Raw genomic sequence first — 15,399 nt, 5'->3', positions numbered from 1 at the left:
ATAAGAGGCTTGAGTTTCATTTGTAAGGGCATCGAAAAATCCCCACACATCAAAAACTTCCACAATCTGTAAGATAGCTTAAGAACTTGAGCAGAATAGTCTTCTCTCAAGAAGTAGCAGTGTGATCTTTCTTTCCTGTCTAGTGTGAAGTGTGCTTCCATTTACAAGTAAGTACTGTAATCATTCTCATGGATAGCTAAACAGCTTTTTAGCTGTTTACCTGAGAATGAGGCTCTGAATTCTTAGCCTGTAATTATGTTTATATAAATATTTTCAGTGTGTTCACCCACTTCATCAAGTTTTAAATTAGCAAGTTAGTTTCTGTTATCATAATCATGTTTGGCTAGTATCCTATACTATCTTTTAAGTTCAAGATTTTCTGATTATTAGAAAATTTGCCTCAGCTTAGGATAGAAACAAGCAGCAGTGATTCCGCCTGGTAAAGTAACCATTAGGCAGGAGGCCGTTAGGTGAAAAACGTGGGCATGTTGAAGGCTAGTTTTGTTTTTCTCAGAAGTTGAAACAGGTTTTTCTAAGAAAAAGATGAAATTGGACCCAAAAGTCAGCTTAGGATACACTAGGCACTACTTTAGAATAGACTACCCTTATGAGTCTTTTCCCTAAAAGTTGTGTAATTGGGCAAAATACAAGGATGATGGATTGATTGGGCAAAATACCAAGGGATTTTGGGCAAACGGGGTCTATATAAAATTCTAAATATACTAAACAACTGTTTATTAAGGATGTTAAATGACCGTCTTGCTCTTTTTTTTTGGGGATAATTACCGGGTGCCACTGTGAGTTTGCCTTGAGACAATGGTCGTCGTCGTTTTCCTCTGTTCTCTTTGACGCTCCAGAAGGGACTGGGTTTGGTTAGGAGAAGACCGTGCTGCTCGAATAGAAGCGAAAACACCCGATTTGTGGTTTTGGTGGGTTTGGCTTTGGGATCTTGGTGATTGATTGGAAAGGTTTTAAGGTATGGCTTTTGGTTGGTATTGCTATTGTTTCTTTTGTTGTTTGATTGGGTTTTGGTTGTTGTTTGTCTTGAATTGATATCAGTTTTTTTTTATAGAGGTTTGGTTTATCTTTGGCTTTGGAATTCGAGTGATTGATTGGAAGGGTTGCAAGGTATGCTTTTTGTTAGATGGTGGTTGATTTTTGATGAAATTCTAGCCATATAGATTCCGTGCTTCCACTCAGCTCCAAACCAGTTAGTGTTTGAAACGCAGCCAGCGAAGTTTCTTAATGAATATGATTAAGCAGACCGTTACTTTTGGGTGTCCACTATTTGATTCGAAAGTTTGGTTCTTCTGAGGAATTTGTATTTGATTGATTGCAGATAGAGGTAAGTGTAGTAGCAAGTGTAGTAGCTACCTCTGTCTTTCTCCGCCTCGAAGGTAAGTTGTTTATTTGAGAGGTTTGGATGATACCTGCATTGCCTTGCGTTTCTTTTTGGGTTTGGAGCTTATTGTGAAATTGTCTGATAGATAGTCTAGCACACCCATTTCGATCAGCTTCTCGCTTCTCAATTTGAGAGAGAGAGAGAGAGAGAGAGAGAAACTGTGGGGTGGAGAGAGAGCAAAGATATGTTGTGTGTGACTTTGGTCCAGCTCCATGCTTATATTTATAGGAGAAGAGAAACTCTGGGTGCCCTATTATAATTACGTACTATAAATCTATATACTGCACAGATAATCACATGTAGAGTCCATCCATCCCCAAATACAGTGCTTTTCTCCAAAATATCATGCCCAACCCACTGTGCTTTCCGTTCTGCCTGATCATCGCCCAGAAACTAAACTAATTATTTTTTTATTATTGACCTTAAGAAAATCTTTAAAGGGAGTATTATCTGGGGAGTTTTCGGTGCTATTGCTAGCTGTTGTTTATTTGGCAGCGTTATTCTCAAATACAAGAACAAAGTATGATGATGTATAGTTAGCAAATCGTCCGAAAATATCGTCTAAAATCTGTGCTGCAGGATGAAAGTGTGTAATCGTACAACAAAGTTTCTGCAAAGGCAAGAGGAAGTGATTAATAATTGGGATACTGTTATGAGAATAGAACGTTGGTCGTGCATGCGAAGCGCACGTGTCCCTTAATTAAGATAATTCTGGTTAATTAGTTAATTAGGGTTAATTGGTGGTTAGTTGAGTTGTTAGGTGTTGCGTCCTTCATGGCCAACACGTGTCGTTATCCATATGAGCAGCTGGGTATATAACCCCCAATTCTGTAAACTCTTGGCATCGACGAATATATCAGTTAATTTGCATTCCTTTCTTTAATTTTTCTCTCAATTCCTCCTCTCCAATTTACCATGCATAGTTAGGGTTTCGACCTTAACAGATACCAAACCATGGCAAAGCATAGCATTTTGTATGAAAACGAGATGTGCAGGCTCATCAATCCTCAAAGATCTTCTTTGAGCTCATGTACAGAAAGATAGAGACTAATGCCCCCATCAAACAAATTAGTTAAAGTTGGATTAGCTGTTCTCCTTCTTTTTCTGTTTTTTTTTTCCTTTAACTTTTCTTTGATCAGCAACATACTGCAACCCAATAACCAGTAATTGATTTGATGGATTTAGTTTGTGATTTTTTGATGAGATTAGTTCAAGAATTTGCTCTGTCCTTTGTTGATTACATTGGTTGCTATTGATTGTTGTTGAAATCAAAGTTATTCTGGTTGTGATATTGTCTGCTCTGCAATATTCTCCGTCACCATGCTATTTTTAGATTATTAGATTACTTTGGTCTAAACAGTTTCAGAATCGCAAAATTCTTGGATTAGAAGTTGAAAACAGTTCAGGCTCTTTTTTTTTTTTCTTTTTCCTTTTTTTTTTTCCATACTTTATTTCATAATGTCTACAATACAATGTACATAGGGCTGGGCACGGTCCCAGACCGGCACCGGTTTTACAGGGACCGGGACCGGTAATCCCACTTCGAGCCGGTTTTGCAGTTGCACAAAACAGGGACCGGGATAAGCCCGGACCGGTAATTGTTTTATAGGGACCGGGACCGGAACCGGGACCGAAAATCTAACTTCGGGCCGGGACCGTAGTTGCAGATAACAGGGACCGGGATAAACCCGGACCGGGAAAAAACCGGTCCGTTTTTTGGGTTTCCGGTTCCAGTCAATCTTTGCTGCTTGACCTGCTTCTGTTTAGAGAGTATAAAGAGTAATGCAATATGATTCTATGAACTAGCAACATTGCTGTAATGCTGAAAAAAAAAACCAATAAACCATTCTGCAAAGTGCAATCTGCACTAGCAGCAAGGTTGCAAATAAATCCATCTTGCAAATAACCATTCAAAGCAAGCAACCAACACAATTACACAGCAAGTTCACCAACACATATTGTCTGAACAACATAACAAATTAAAAACCAAAACAATGTTCAACAAGACAACGAGAGTAGTTTAAAAAGACATGCAGCTGCTCCATGCAGCTGCTCCTCCAGTCCTCCATCTTCAAATTTTTTTCCCTACACAATTCAGTTTAAAAAGACATTGTATTACACATTTATACATTATATAGTTATATACACATTTATACTTTGCACCAATGCAACATCATAGAAACAAAAACAAAAAAAAGGCAGCAAAGCAAAGTATTCCCAAGGCAAAATTACCTTTTGTTAAGCCTATGTTCGATCATATTGCTATTACCTGTTGGCAGGTTGAAACTATAAAAACACATTTTGAAAACAACATGGCAGGTTGTTTTGGATGGCAGAGATGAATTAACATATTATCAGTTGTTAGTAGAACTAGATAGGCCATAAACCATACCAGTCAATGTCATATACTTTGCAGGTTTTAGCCCCCTGTAACTTCCATGATATATAATCACCTGAACGAAGCATAAACAACAAAAATTAGCTTCAGAGATTTATCGTAGCAGAATTGTAGGCTTGTAGCAAATAAAAGGCACAAATTGTAACCAAAAGCAAAAACAATTTCTCAGTCAGTTAAGAAAAAGAAAACATACCAGTGACCAAAAGCAAGCCAGAACACAGCTGCTTCAAAAAGACAAATTGATTTTCACACAGATATCCGTGTGAAAATGTTTTAGTTTTTACACAGATATCTGTGACTGTTGTTTATGCACACGGATTTCCGTTGATATTGTTATTGTATAAATTATTGTGGGCCCGATTATGCTCATTTCACACGGATTTCTGTTAGTATTTGTATTTCACACGGATTTCTGTGGCTTTTAACTACAGTAAATCCGTGTGTGTTGTTATTTTGCTAGTAGTGTGCCCTTGAACCTTCCAGCCAGAATGATCAAAACAGTTCCGGGGGTAATGCTTGCCCTGCATGATATCAAGTATGTTAACAAACAATAACTTCTAATCTCTGCTTTAATTTCATGGTAGCAGGGAAGTCACTAGTTTTCCCAAATCCAAAACCAAGTTGAGATTTTTACATGAAAGTGAGTAATTCATGTAAAAAACATGCTGAACCAGAACCATATATACTTGATAACAGAAACACATATATACTACAGCAATTCATTTCCAAACCTGGGAGCAATTCACAACAGAAACACATATATTACAGCAAAAAACGTGCTGAACCAGAACCAGCAAAAAACGTGTTGAACTAGATCTAATAAATAAACTCACTATTACTGGATCGAATAGAGGTACCTCAGCGCCGGCGTCGGCCCAGGCTTGCTCGGAGGCGTATTGGACGACGGCGAGATCTTTCTCTCTCTCTTTCTCTGTGCAGCCGGATCTTTCTCTCTCTCTTTCTCTGTGCAGCAGGATCTTTCTCTTCCCTGCAGAAAAAAGGCAAAGAATGAGAGAGAGAGACTGAAGAGACCAAGAATGAGAGGCCGGACCGCCGGAGGCGACGTCAAGGAGAAGACCAGAGGTGAGGAATACCGATTTCTAGGGGCTGAGTGAGTGAGTGACTGAGGGCTGAGGAAGATCGAGCAGTCCGGATCGATTGTGACTTGTGAGGAGAGACTGAAAGAGTTGAGGCGGAGTCGGCCGAGTCGCAGATTGTGTTTAGGTCTATTAACTAATCAGTAATCACATGTGATGGCGTCCACACTAACACAATATACTTCGAAAACAAACCTATAATTGGACGACACGTACATAAGCTCGGTTTTCCGGTCCACGCAGTCAAGAACCGCCAAGAACCGAACCCGGACCGCCAAGTTCATTTTAGGGACCGAACCGGCCCTAACATACTTATTTTCATGAACCGGGACCGGACCGCCACCAAGTGTATAGGGACTGAACCGACCCGAAAACACTTATTTTCCTTCTAAAACCCGGATCGAACCGGCCGGTCCGGATCGGTCCTTTCCGGTCTTTCAGTCATTTTTGCCCACCCCTAAATGTACATAAACACCTACTGACCTCGTTAGCATATCTAACTTTGAAATCTGGCTAACTTACTAGATTTTTGAACATGTAAAACAATATATAATATATAATGTAGCAATCTAATATAAACACATAGCATTGAATCAAACGATAGCGCTCATATTCCCACAGCATCATCTGTTCATAATAATCACTGTTCATTCTTGAGGGAAAAGACTATTTTGCCCTTATTTGATTTTTTTTTTTAATTTGATTTTTTTATTATTTATGGCTGTGCCACTGAGCTGTGTTTTTCCCCTCTCTCGATCTTTTCTTCCTTGTGCCTCCTTCACTCCCTCAGACTCAGACAACTGCGGCTCTTCAATCTCACAGGACTGGGAATCCGTCGTAATCAGGAAGAAGGTACCCAACGCCGCCGCCAAGAAGTGCGAGAAAGCCGTCAACGCTGCTTGCCGTGCCGGTGCCGAGATCGAAACCGTCGAGAAAGGTCTATCTTCTTCCCCTCTAGGTCTTGATTTATTGTTTTTCACTATTTCTGAAGCTAAAGTATGGATGAAATCCTGGAAATTATTATCTGAAAACACCTCAAATCAAACAAGAAGCCATCCAATTTCTCTCTCAAATCTTCTGCATATTTTATTGAACAAAGCTACTGCATATTTTTTTTTTTATATAATTCTGTTTAGTATTACTCTGATTTTTGGTGTCCATAATTTGTGTTATCCATATATTTTTATAAGAAGTAGCAATGGGGTCTGTTTTTTCTATATGGGTCTTTTTTATTTAGGTTTTAAGGGCATCTTTATTGGGTTTTAGGCATCTGGGTATTCACCTCCAAGTTAAAGTTGGAATCTTTATTGGGATTACAGTAGCTTTGTTTAGGATTTTGAATTGAAATGGCTCGGTTGGTTCTGCCATGCAACAGTTCGGCTTTTGTGAGGACTAGTGTTGAGTTGGTATGCTTATACAATTCTGGAAGGGTATCTGGTGCTCACTGCTCAGTTTGTTATAAACTGATTTGCGAAATGTAGATGAACACATTGCAGTTAGTGAGCACCTGTTGGTATGCTTATACAATTCTGGAAGGGTATCTGGTGCTCACTGCTCAGTTTGTTATAAACTGATTTGCGAAATGTAGATGAACACATTGCAGTTAGTGAGCACCTGTTGGAGTAAATAAAGGGAAAGTTAGTTTTTATTGAGTTGATGTCAGGTGTGTATTTAGTGGTGATACAAGATTAGTCATAATTTGTGTACTGCTGGAGTTTTTTTGTGATTTATATATGCATGATAGTCGACGTGTTTTATCAATTGCTTTTGAGTAGCATATATATATCGAGATCACACGGTTTCTTAAAGGCTTCCTAGGTCCAGAGATTAATCCGTGCTGGGAAATCATGTTAGAACGCTACTAAGAATATATTGGGATTTAACTTCAATCAGCCTCAGCGAGATTCGAACCCGGGTGTGGGGGTTTCACACCTGGAGGCTCTTTTAGTAGCATATATTCTTGAATTGTATTTGAGTGTCACTCCATTACATATTGATGAATTCAATCAATTGACAAGTGACAACAGATGATCGTACAATAAGCCCAATGAAAGTGATAAGTCACCTTTAACAAGTTGATAAGTCACCTTTAACACTCCCCTCGTTTTTAATTATTGATGTATCATTTAAATCTTATGTTCAAGAACCCAATTATTAGGTTAGGTTACCACTTCAATTGGAGTATGAATTCAAAAGAGTAATTCAAAATCTTAATAACAAACATTATTGAAAGCAAAAAAAGGCTAGTAATCTCCATTCCTCAAATCTTTTGTTAAAGACTTAAAGGTCAAGTAGTCTTTTGAGCATGATTGGTGACATAAAGTAGGTGGACAATTATGGAGCTGTAATTACCCAATAATTAAAATCATTAAAAATAAAACTCATAAGCTCTTAATAGTGGGGATTCACAAGAAAAATGTGATTAAACAAAAAAGAAAAAAAAAAAAAGTGATTTGAACTATTGGGCTTATTTCAAGACAGCATGTAGGTGAGCCCATAACTCGGCCCATCAACATCTTCAACAAACTTAGAGAGAAGCTCTTCACTAACGGCCATGGCTTCAAGGTTGCTTCCGCTGAGAAGGCTCTCGAGGCTTCTTCTTCTCAAGCCTCCATCTTCGAATTTCCGACCAAGCTCCTCTCTTCTTCTAGAAGCTTCGAGGTCTCTTCACCTCTCTGATACTAGCCATGGACCTCTCCATTGGATTGCTTCCAGAAGCTTCTGTTCTTCTCCCCCTTTGAATCTCAACGAAGGCCCTGCCGCTATCGATTACAGGTACTCGCAATTCTCCATACTGTTACAAAAGAAATCATCTTTCTGATATTTAAAGTTGAATTGGTTTGATTTTCATAGTGGGAAAAAAATTTACATAAAAGTTGCTTCCTTTAGCTTTTTTTTTTAATGTAGAATTTGTTTGTTTTAGTTGTTAATGTGTTAGAATGTTATTTGGCATCTTTGATTTTAAGGTGGAAGTGAAGTTTTGGTTCAATTGTTGTGTTGTTAGAGACTTCAAGTGGATGTTGATAATAGTTAATGTGAATACAGTTCTGTACTGCAGGAGGATGAATTTCATAAGCTAGCTGATTCTACAATACATGACCTGCAAGAGAAATTCGAGGTAGATTTTCCTTTTTTTCCATGAATTTACATGATCTGTATATGTCGATTAGGCTTTGGAGGAATTCGAGTTTCAAATGCATGGTGTGTTGTTGTTTGCTCTTTACTAATAATAGCGCCTACTTGGACAGGAATATGGAGATAGTGTTCAAGTTGATGGCTTTGACATAGACTATGGGGTGAGAATGGATGAACATTAGTGCTTGGAATTTGATTGATTGATGATGAAAGTCATGTGGCTTTTATAAGTAATTGGGTTTGTATGTGGCAGAATGAGGTATTGACCTTAAAGCTTGGGGATTTGGGCACCTATGTTTTGAACAAACAAACACCAAATAGGCAAATTTGGTTGTCTTCCCCAGTGAGGTAAGCTTTTGTGCCATCACTTATTGGTTTCTGATATCTTTGTGTGATCACATGTCAATGGTTAACATACAAGATTTGTATGTCACTTGTGTGAGTCCATATGTGGACTCCAAAATGTCTATAAAAGATTGAAATTGAAAACTATCCATTTTGTTTTTCCATTGTTTAGATTGCATGTCAACTTACTGTCTGCCTCTGTATGAGCAGTTTAGTGATCTAACGTTCTAAAATGAGTATTGTATCGATTTCAATGATTAATAAACAAGATTTGTATGTCACTTTTGTGAGTTCATATGTTGGCTCTTCGAAAATGTCTATACTTGTTATAAATTGGAAGCTATCCATTTTATCATAATAGAAAAGCAAAGTTTGATGTCTAATGTTAGGAATTTGGCTGATCATTTATTGATATAGACCCAATAATAGTTGATAAGATGAAATAAGTGTTGAGAGACACGATGTACAGGTGGTTTTATAATCTTTTAAAGGAGGAATTGAGTTTTAGGGAGAAGGCCTGATTGGCATAAAGTTGAAAGAGGAGCATTCAATCATTTCATTCATTTGGATGATGAGTGAGATGAGCTGGAATCTGCATGTTTGGATAATTTGACATGCATGTCTAGACTTAACATCATGCATGCCCAATTTTCTTGTTAGGTCTTTGATGCATAACATGTTATAACATGTTTGCAACCAGGTGGGCATTGAACTTCTTTCTAGGAAGCTATCTAGATTCCTAGTGGCTTTTGAGTCTAGTTTCTAATCTCGGTATATCTTTGATGTAGAATGTCATGGAGCGTAAATATGGTCTGCCATGTAATAACTGTCTTGACAAGTACCTGTTACTGTCTTTGGTGAAGATATTGTGCTCTTCCTATCTGCATCTATGTTATTTACACTTTTGGGGTATTCATTATTAGGATGATGAGATCCACAATAATTTCCTTGCACAACTTTTTAACTTGCTCGTTGGTTTTGCTGAAAGCTTCATGTTGTTCATGCAGTGGTCCTTTTAGATTCGATTGGGATCGGGATGCTGAAGCTTGGATTTACAGGAGGACGAAAGTTAAGTTATTGACACTTCTAGAAAGTGAGATGGAGCAATTGTGTGGTGAACCCATCAGCCTTTCATAAACCCTGCAAAAGTGTAGGAGATATTAGAGTTTCAGTTGGAAATTTTCTGTAGGTGTATGTTAGTAAGATCAGTTATTTCCATATTTTAGATTTGTATCATTTGTGATGGTTATCTTACCATGAATAAAGTACGAGAATGAGAGCTGGAATGGTAGAATATATACATCGCCGGTGAACATGGATTTAGTCAGAAACTGAATAGTAGACATGGATGTTGTAGATCGCAAGTGGTGTGAAAACTCTTTTCATAATGGCAGGAATAAGGAATGAGGAAATTCGAATTAGTTTATTTAGTTTCATTGATTTTGTTCAAATTTCCTAATTCAATCACGTTGTTACCTGTTTCTTCAAACACAAGATAAGAATAGGAGTTCTTAATCTTTTCATAATTTCCAATCCAATCAAATCAACTGTACCAAACGTGGCCATCAACTATATAACCGCATTTTCCCAGCAGCCAGCCGCCCCCTTCTTCCCACCTATTAAGCTTGAACTGAAATTGAGAGATATCATGATGTACAAAATTTGAAAGGTTTTCAATTGGCGTGAGGGCTCATCGGGGTAAATATGATGGTGGCCGCATACGTGGTTGGGAGGTGACAACTGGTAGTGATTTCTGTGATTGTTCTCTTCAATGTACAAATAATGGGACACATGTTAATGTGTTACGGTGTTTTGAGTTTCCATCTCAACCAACATTGATGGCAATCAAATCCTTTCCATAGAAATCGAGGCTCAGGAATTTCTGTATTTCGAATGTCATAATTCTTGTCTGTCGGCTGTCGGCTTTCGCTATGTGCTATCATTTGGAGAAGATCGAGTCGCACTGTATTATCTGACCACTACTTTCTCTTTAGAGGAAGAAAACTACTTGGCTTGAATAATATGCCCGAACCATAATAAGCTATCTGCATCTTCAGAATTGATTCATTTTTTTTGCATTTTATTAACTATGAGGTAGGTATAGGATACTTCTTCATATCCTGGTTGGTTGATCACCTCAGAACTTCATGGCATATGTATGTCCCTCACAGGTTCAGAGCCATTACCTGGTTGGTACACTGACGTTCTTCTACCAATGTTGTTGGCATTTTGTTAGATTTGGAATTAAGTTTGGTTTAGGCCCATTGGTCTGGCGTTGTATTATGAGTAGTCTTTTTTTTTTTTTTTTTTTTTTTTGGTTAAGTATTATGAGTAGTCTGATCGTACGTGACTTTGCATTTGTATTGTTGATACTAGTAAAGTTGGTTCTGAAAATATAATTTGATAAGAACTTTGAATATGCCAATAGTAATGATTACCCTTTATTGCTGTCCTCTTTTCTTGCAAAAAGTAATCAAGCTCCAAAGATACAGATATGTTCATATAAAATTCAAGTATATAATGAAGTAGGCACATAATCAAAGAAAAACTAGTTTTTTTTGCTCAACATCAATGCTTTTTTTTTCTTTCTCAGTGCGGATCGAGCTTGTCCCAGATCATGGCACATAGTGAAAGCTGACGAGCAATAATTGGAAGGTTCAAAATCGAGAAATTTTCGAGCCTCGATTTCTACAGAGAGAGCTTGGTTGCCATCAAGTTTTGTTGAGATGGAAGCTTGAAACACTATTACCTGTGTGGCATTATACATACGGTTATAAGAGTCATCCCTGATGCAATTCACCAACCACAGTCGGCCACCATCACATTTACCCAAGAAAGCCATCTCTCCTGTAGAAGATATCTCACGTAGCACTTGATACGACTCAGGGTTGGGGATTCCATTTGAATCCAACTTATAAGCAACGACCTTACTCATATACAATGTCACGCCAATTAAAAATCCCTCAAATTCTGTGAAAGCCAAGAATCTCTCTATAACACTATTATGGATTGTCTTCGCATCCTCCCATTTCTCTTCAAGAGCGTCAAAAATGTATGAAATGTCTGGTCCGGTACTGATATAGAGTATGTGGCTGCAAACGCAGTAGTCACACACTCGGGGATTAGTATTAGGCAAATAAGGGGGGTGAGGAAGGTCTTTCCAGGATTGGTGAACCGTATCAAAAACCCTAAAATGGGATAGATCTTCTTCAAGTACATAGATTTTCTCCTCAAGGCTGAACACTATAATGCAAGGGAAATCAATCTTGGGTGGAACCAATCTAGAAATCAGACCCTCGCAGAGACGGAAGGGTGGACTCCTAGCTGGATCAAAGGAATATACATTGGGGTTCGATAAATATACATTGGGGTTCGATATACCACCCCACATATAAACTTTGGAACCAACAACTACTGGTTTCATCAAGGTGGGAATTGTCCTACGAGGACAGCCTGGATAATAATCATGCATAAGTTCACACTTTGGCCTCCTTTTGCAGAATTCCCCAATGTTTAGACGGCATACTCGATTGCGCATATTCAAGTACAAAAACCACTCTTTGTTGTTGGGCTGTTTTGAGGAGACGGAGGTACACATTTGCTTGCTAATATTAAGACGGCATAGTCGATCCCATGTCTTCTTCACGTTTGAAAAGCACTCCTTGTTCAGCATCTTCGTCTTCCACATAATCACTCCGTTCTTTCAAATCAAGCTTCACTGAAACGCTGTGTAACCCTGTGTTGTGTAGAAGTAGCACGCAGGGAGAAGGCTGGCGGCTGCAGGCTAGAGTTTATCTTTTAGTTTCTTAGTGAATAATATGGGAAAACCCTGTTTCTTTTTTTTTTTTTTTCCAATCTATTTATTCTGAGAGCACGATTTTAGGGCTTATTTCTCATAGATTGCCTTCATAATCACGTTAATGGAAATTCGATACAAACTCGTTGAAGAAATGAAGGCAGTTCAGTGAATTCACCTTTCTTGATTATCCAAGATAACAGAACGAGAAATTTTAAATACACACCCCTAATTACTTAATACACATCTCTATTATTTTATATTTCAAATTAAATTTTGTAGGTAGGTTAAATGACCAAAATAGACATCTATGCATTAGAAGACAAAAAAAATAGTCATATTTTCCTTATATTATTCTATTTATGTATAAATAGTTAGATAAACACAATAAATTTTTATACATGGCCTGCTAATTTAATACAATAATAAAGTTAGAAACTATCTAATTTAATTTTTCCTTAAATAAATTGTAATTAACTAATTAAGTGAGGTTGGAAACCATAATATTTAGAATTTCAAAATCAATGGCATTAAATGTTTTTAAAGCGAATCAATTTACTCCCATTTTTAGTTAATTTCCTTTTTTTTTCTTGAGAGATATGATTAATCCATTTATGTGGATCACGGGTGAAAAAACTTTGTAATTGTTAATTTGTTTGGCCCCTCTAATGACAACTTTGTAGTTCCGCCATTGTGGAGAAACTACTGATATAGTTTTGGTTAAATGTTCAACTCATAATTTTATACTTGATCAATATGGTGTTTGGTGGATGAGAACTCAAATAATACAAAACCTATTTATATGCATCTATTTAAATGGAACAATAATAACTCTTTATGGATTTTTTAATAACTAACACGAGTAATAAATATGGTTATTTACAAAATATCAATTAATATACTAGAATATACTAATCATATTAAATAGTAGCCTTTTTAATATAGTCAAATAATAGGATATTTCCTGATTTTTGAGATTAATGATATTTTAGGTACTTTGGGTTGTGTATTTAATAAAATATTAGAATGAGAAGTTAAATGGGTGGTGTATTCAGTATGGAGTGTGTATTCAGTAATTTGAGGTGTGCATTTTTTTTTTTTTTGATCAAATAAGAACTTCATTAATAAAAACGAAGATTACAATGAGAATGGGAGATAAAAGCTTCAACCGAAACTTTTCCCACTTTAGACGTCAAAATGGACATCTATACTGACGCACTGTTGAAGCCAAACTAGGCCCCGACTCCAAACATACTAAAAAACTTAACTAAAAATACTAAACTGGCACCAGACAAAGTGGCAGAAACAACAAAACGTATTGGAGCAGACTTAGCCAAGAACACCAACTCCCACCCAGAATCCACTTGGCCAGCAATTGATCGACCAAACCAACACTCGTCTTTGCTTCGAACCCGATCAAAGGGATTTCTGGACGCGTCGCCGGACGAGTGAGAAGAAATTTGAGGTGTGCATTTAAAACTTCTCTAACAGAACGTACAAATACTTTTGGATATATATATATAAGCAAGCATTTTTTGTTCATATTATTAACTTATTAAGGGGCTAGTTTGGGATTGCTGTGACTTTTAAAAAAAAAAACTGTTACTGCTGTGTTGTGAGAATAATCAGCTGTGAATTAAAACAGTTTCGTGTTTGGTAAATAATATTTGTTTGGCTCCAATTTTGCTGCAGCTGGTCAACAGTCTCTTTTCTTGCGCGGGCGTGCCAGCACCGTTCGGGTGCGGTCGTCGGGGGTGTCCCTTGACCTGACTTCTTTCAAGCAATTGTGGACGAGGAGAGCACCAACCTCGTCGTGGGATTCTTTGTGCCTCGTGGCGAGGACTTTTGCTGAGCTTCTCGAAAATCACAATCGATACTCGATGTTGTAGATCGAGCAGAGCGAGAACCACTGGGAAGTGAGGAGAACTTGCTAAAGCGTGACTTTAGCTTGGCTGGGTTGCTAGGGCGTTACCTTTGCTTGGCTGGTTCTGTAACCGTTGTGGTCGCGGCACTACCGTCGGCTCCCGAGGAGACTAGGACCGAAGTACGTTGACAGAGGGTTTGGTCGCACTGAAAGTCGGCTTCTGAGAATACTAGGACTAGGAGTGTGATCACCGCTAAGAGAAAGAGAAGGAGAGGAGTTGCTCTTAGAGAGGTTTGCTCTAGAGAGAACTTAGATCATCTTAGAGATGTTTTGATGTTGTGAATGTGTATGTGTTAGAATGAGAGGAGAAGGTGTTTATATAGGGAAAAAAGAAGAGTGAAATGATGAGTGGAAGAAAAATAATGAAAGTAGATCTAAGTTCACTTGTAAAATATGGAAAAGATAGAGAAAAGATGAAATGAAAGCAAAGCATGAAGGTGCGGCAACATGGAAGTGGTGATGATCTATTAAAGAGATTGTAGAAGAAAAATATATCCAAGAAAAAAGAGAAAAGCATCTAGCTTTCTTCATGTGGGTAGGAAACATGAACATGTGAATATTGAGCTGGTTTTAGGTCAGTTTCTGCCCCTTTATTCCTTCAATTATTTCTCCAACAAGACTTCATTATATGCCTTCGACTTCTTCATATGAAATGTTCCACTATGAGTGTAGATCATCCTGACAAATTTTCAGATTTTTATTCCATGTGGTTGGGCCGAAAATGCTGCTGGACCTCTTACAGGTCCAGTTTTCCAGTTTTGCTTCTGTAGAAAATTGGGCTGATTGTTTGAAGGTCTTCCACTCAAAAAAAGCTCTTGCACTCTTCATAAGAAATGATCCTTGGGATGTCTAAAATGGATCTGGAAAGTTTCAGCACATTTCGATTTCATTTGGTCAGTCTGCCGCCCCTCCTTCCTTGTCTAGCTCGGTTTTTCCTAGCCGAAGTAGGAAAATATGCTAAAGTTGACTTGTCATACTTCCATAGTAGGCTTTATTTAGCCTCTAAATATATATTTCGAACTTGTCGACAATATATAGCTTGAGCCACTGACATTGGCTCAATTTCTCCAAGACATGCCTTGTCAGGCCAAAATGTTCATTTTGGGTCCAAACAATATTTTTAAAAGTGTTGTTAGTAAATAAAACAACTGCAGAGTGTGTTTTGATCCACAGCAGCTTCTAAAAGCAACCTCTAGGCTGCTTCTAAAATCTGCTGCCAGTGATGACAAGACCCACCCCGGATTCCACCCTGGAATCCGAAGTGGCCATGCGGGATCCACTTTTAAAGAAGGTTTACCAAAA

At 37.9% G+C, this 15,399-nt stretch overlaps 1 protein-coding gene and 1 long non-coding RNA gene across 7 annotated transcripts; one reads left to right on the top strand and one right to left on the bottom strand.

Moving 5' to 3' along the window:
* The first annotated feature begins 825 nt into the window (after positions 1–825).
* Positions 826–9,813, top strand: LOC133726100 (frataxin, mitochondrial). 6 transcript variants are annotated; one of them, XM_062153573.1, is made up of 9 exons: positions 826–976; positions 1,073–1,397; positions 5,688–5,834; positions 7,379–7,672; positions 7,943–8,015; positions 8,146–8,193; positions 8,286–8,380; positions 9,166–9,202; positions 9,365–9,813. In XM_062153573.1, exons 4-9 carry the CDS (start codon positions 7,452–7,454, stop codon positions 9,512–9,514), a joined length of 624 nt encoding a protein of 207 aa, XP_062009557.1. In that variant the 5' UTR covers positions 826–976; positions 1,073–1,397; positions 5,688–5,834; positions 7,379–7,451; the 3' UTR covers positions 9,515–9,813. The 6 variants fall into 6 exon arrangements, with proteins under 6 accessions (XP_062009557.1, XP_062009558.1, XP_062009560.1 ...); XM_062153574.1 differs by lacking the exon at positions 1,073–1,397 and having other exon boundaries at positions 839–976; XM_062153576.1 differs by lacking the exons at positions 826–976; positions 1,073–1,397 and having other exon boundaries at positions 5,629–5,834; positions 7,386–7,672.
* On the bottom strand, positions 5,958–7,368 carry LOC133726102 (uncharacterized). Its single transcript, XR_009854653.1, has 2 exons — positions 6,512–7,368; positions 5,958–6,404 (listed from the first exon to the last, which is right to left on the bottom strand). It is a non-coding gene; the product is annotated as an uncharacterized LOC133726102 (long non-coding RNA).
* Positions 9,814–15,399: the final 5,586 nt, after the last annotated feature.

This window comes from Rosa rugosa, chromosome 1, assembly GCF_958449725.1.
Source record: "Rosa rugosa chromosome 1, drRosRugo1.1, whole genome shotgun sequence".
In the NCBI taxonomy this organism is placed as follows: domain Eukaryota; kingdom Viridiplantae; phylum Streptophyta; class Magnoliopsida; order Rosales; family Rosaceae; genus Rosa; species Rosa rugosa.
The sequence above is the reverse complement of the archived record's forward strand: the minus strand, read 5'-3'. Positions and strand labels throughout refer to the sequence as shown.

Bases quoted from the DNA above. Each gene is read 5' to 3' on its own strand.
- LOC133726100 (XM_062153573.1), top strand. From the start codon at position 7,452: ATGGCTTCAAGGTTGCTTCCGCTGAGAAGGCTCTCGAGGCTTCTTCTT. The intron at 7,673-7,942 runs GTACTCGCAATT...ATGTGAATACAG, and splicing joins CCTGCCGCTATCGATTACAG to TTCTGTACTGCAGGAGGATG. The intron at 9,203-9,364 runs ACTGTCTTGACA...GTTTTGCTGAAA, and splicing joins ATATGGTCTGCCATGTAATA to GCTTCATGTTGTTCATGCAG.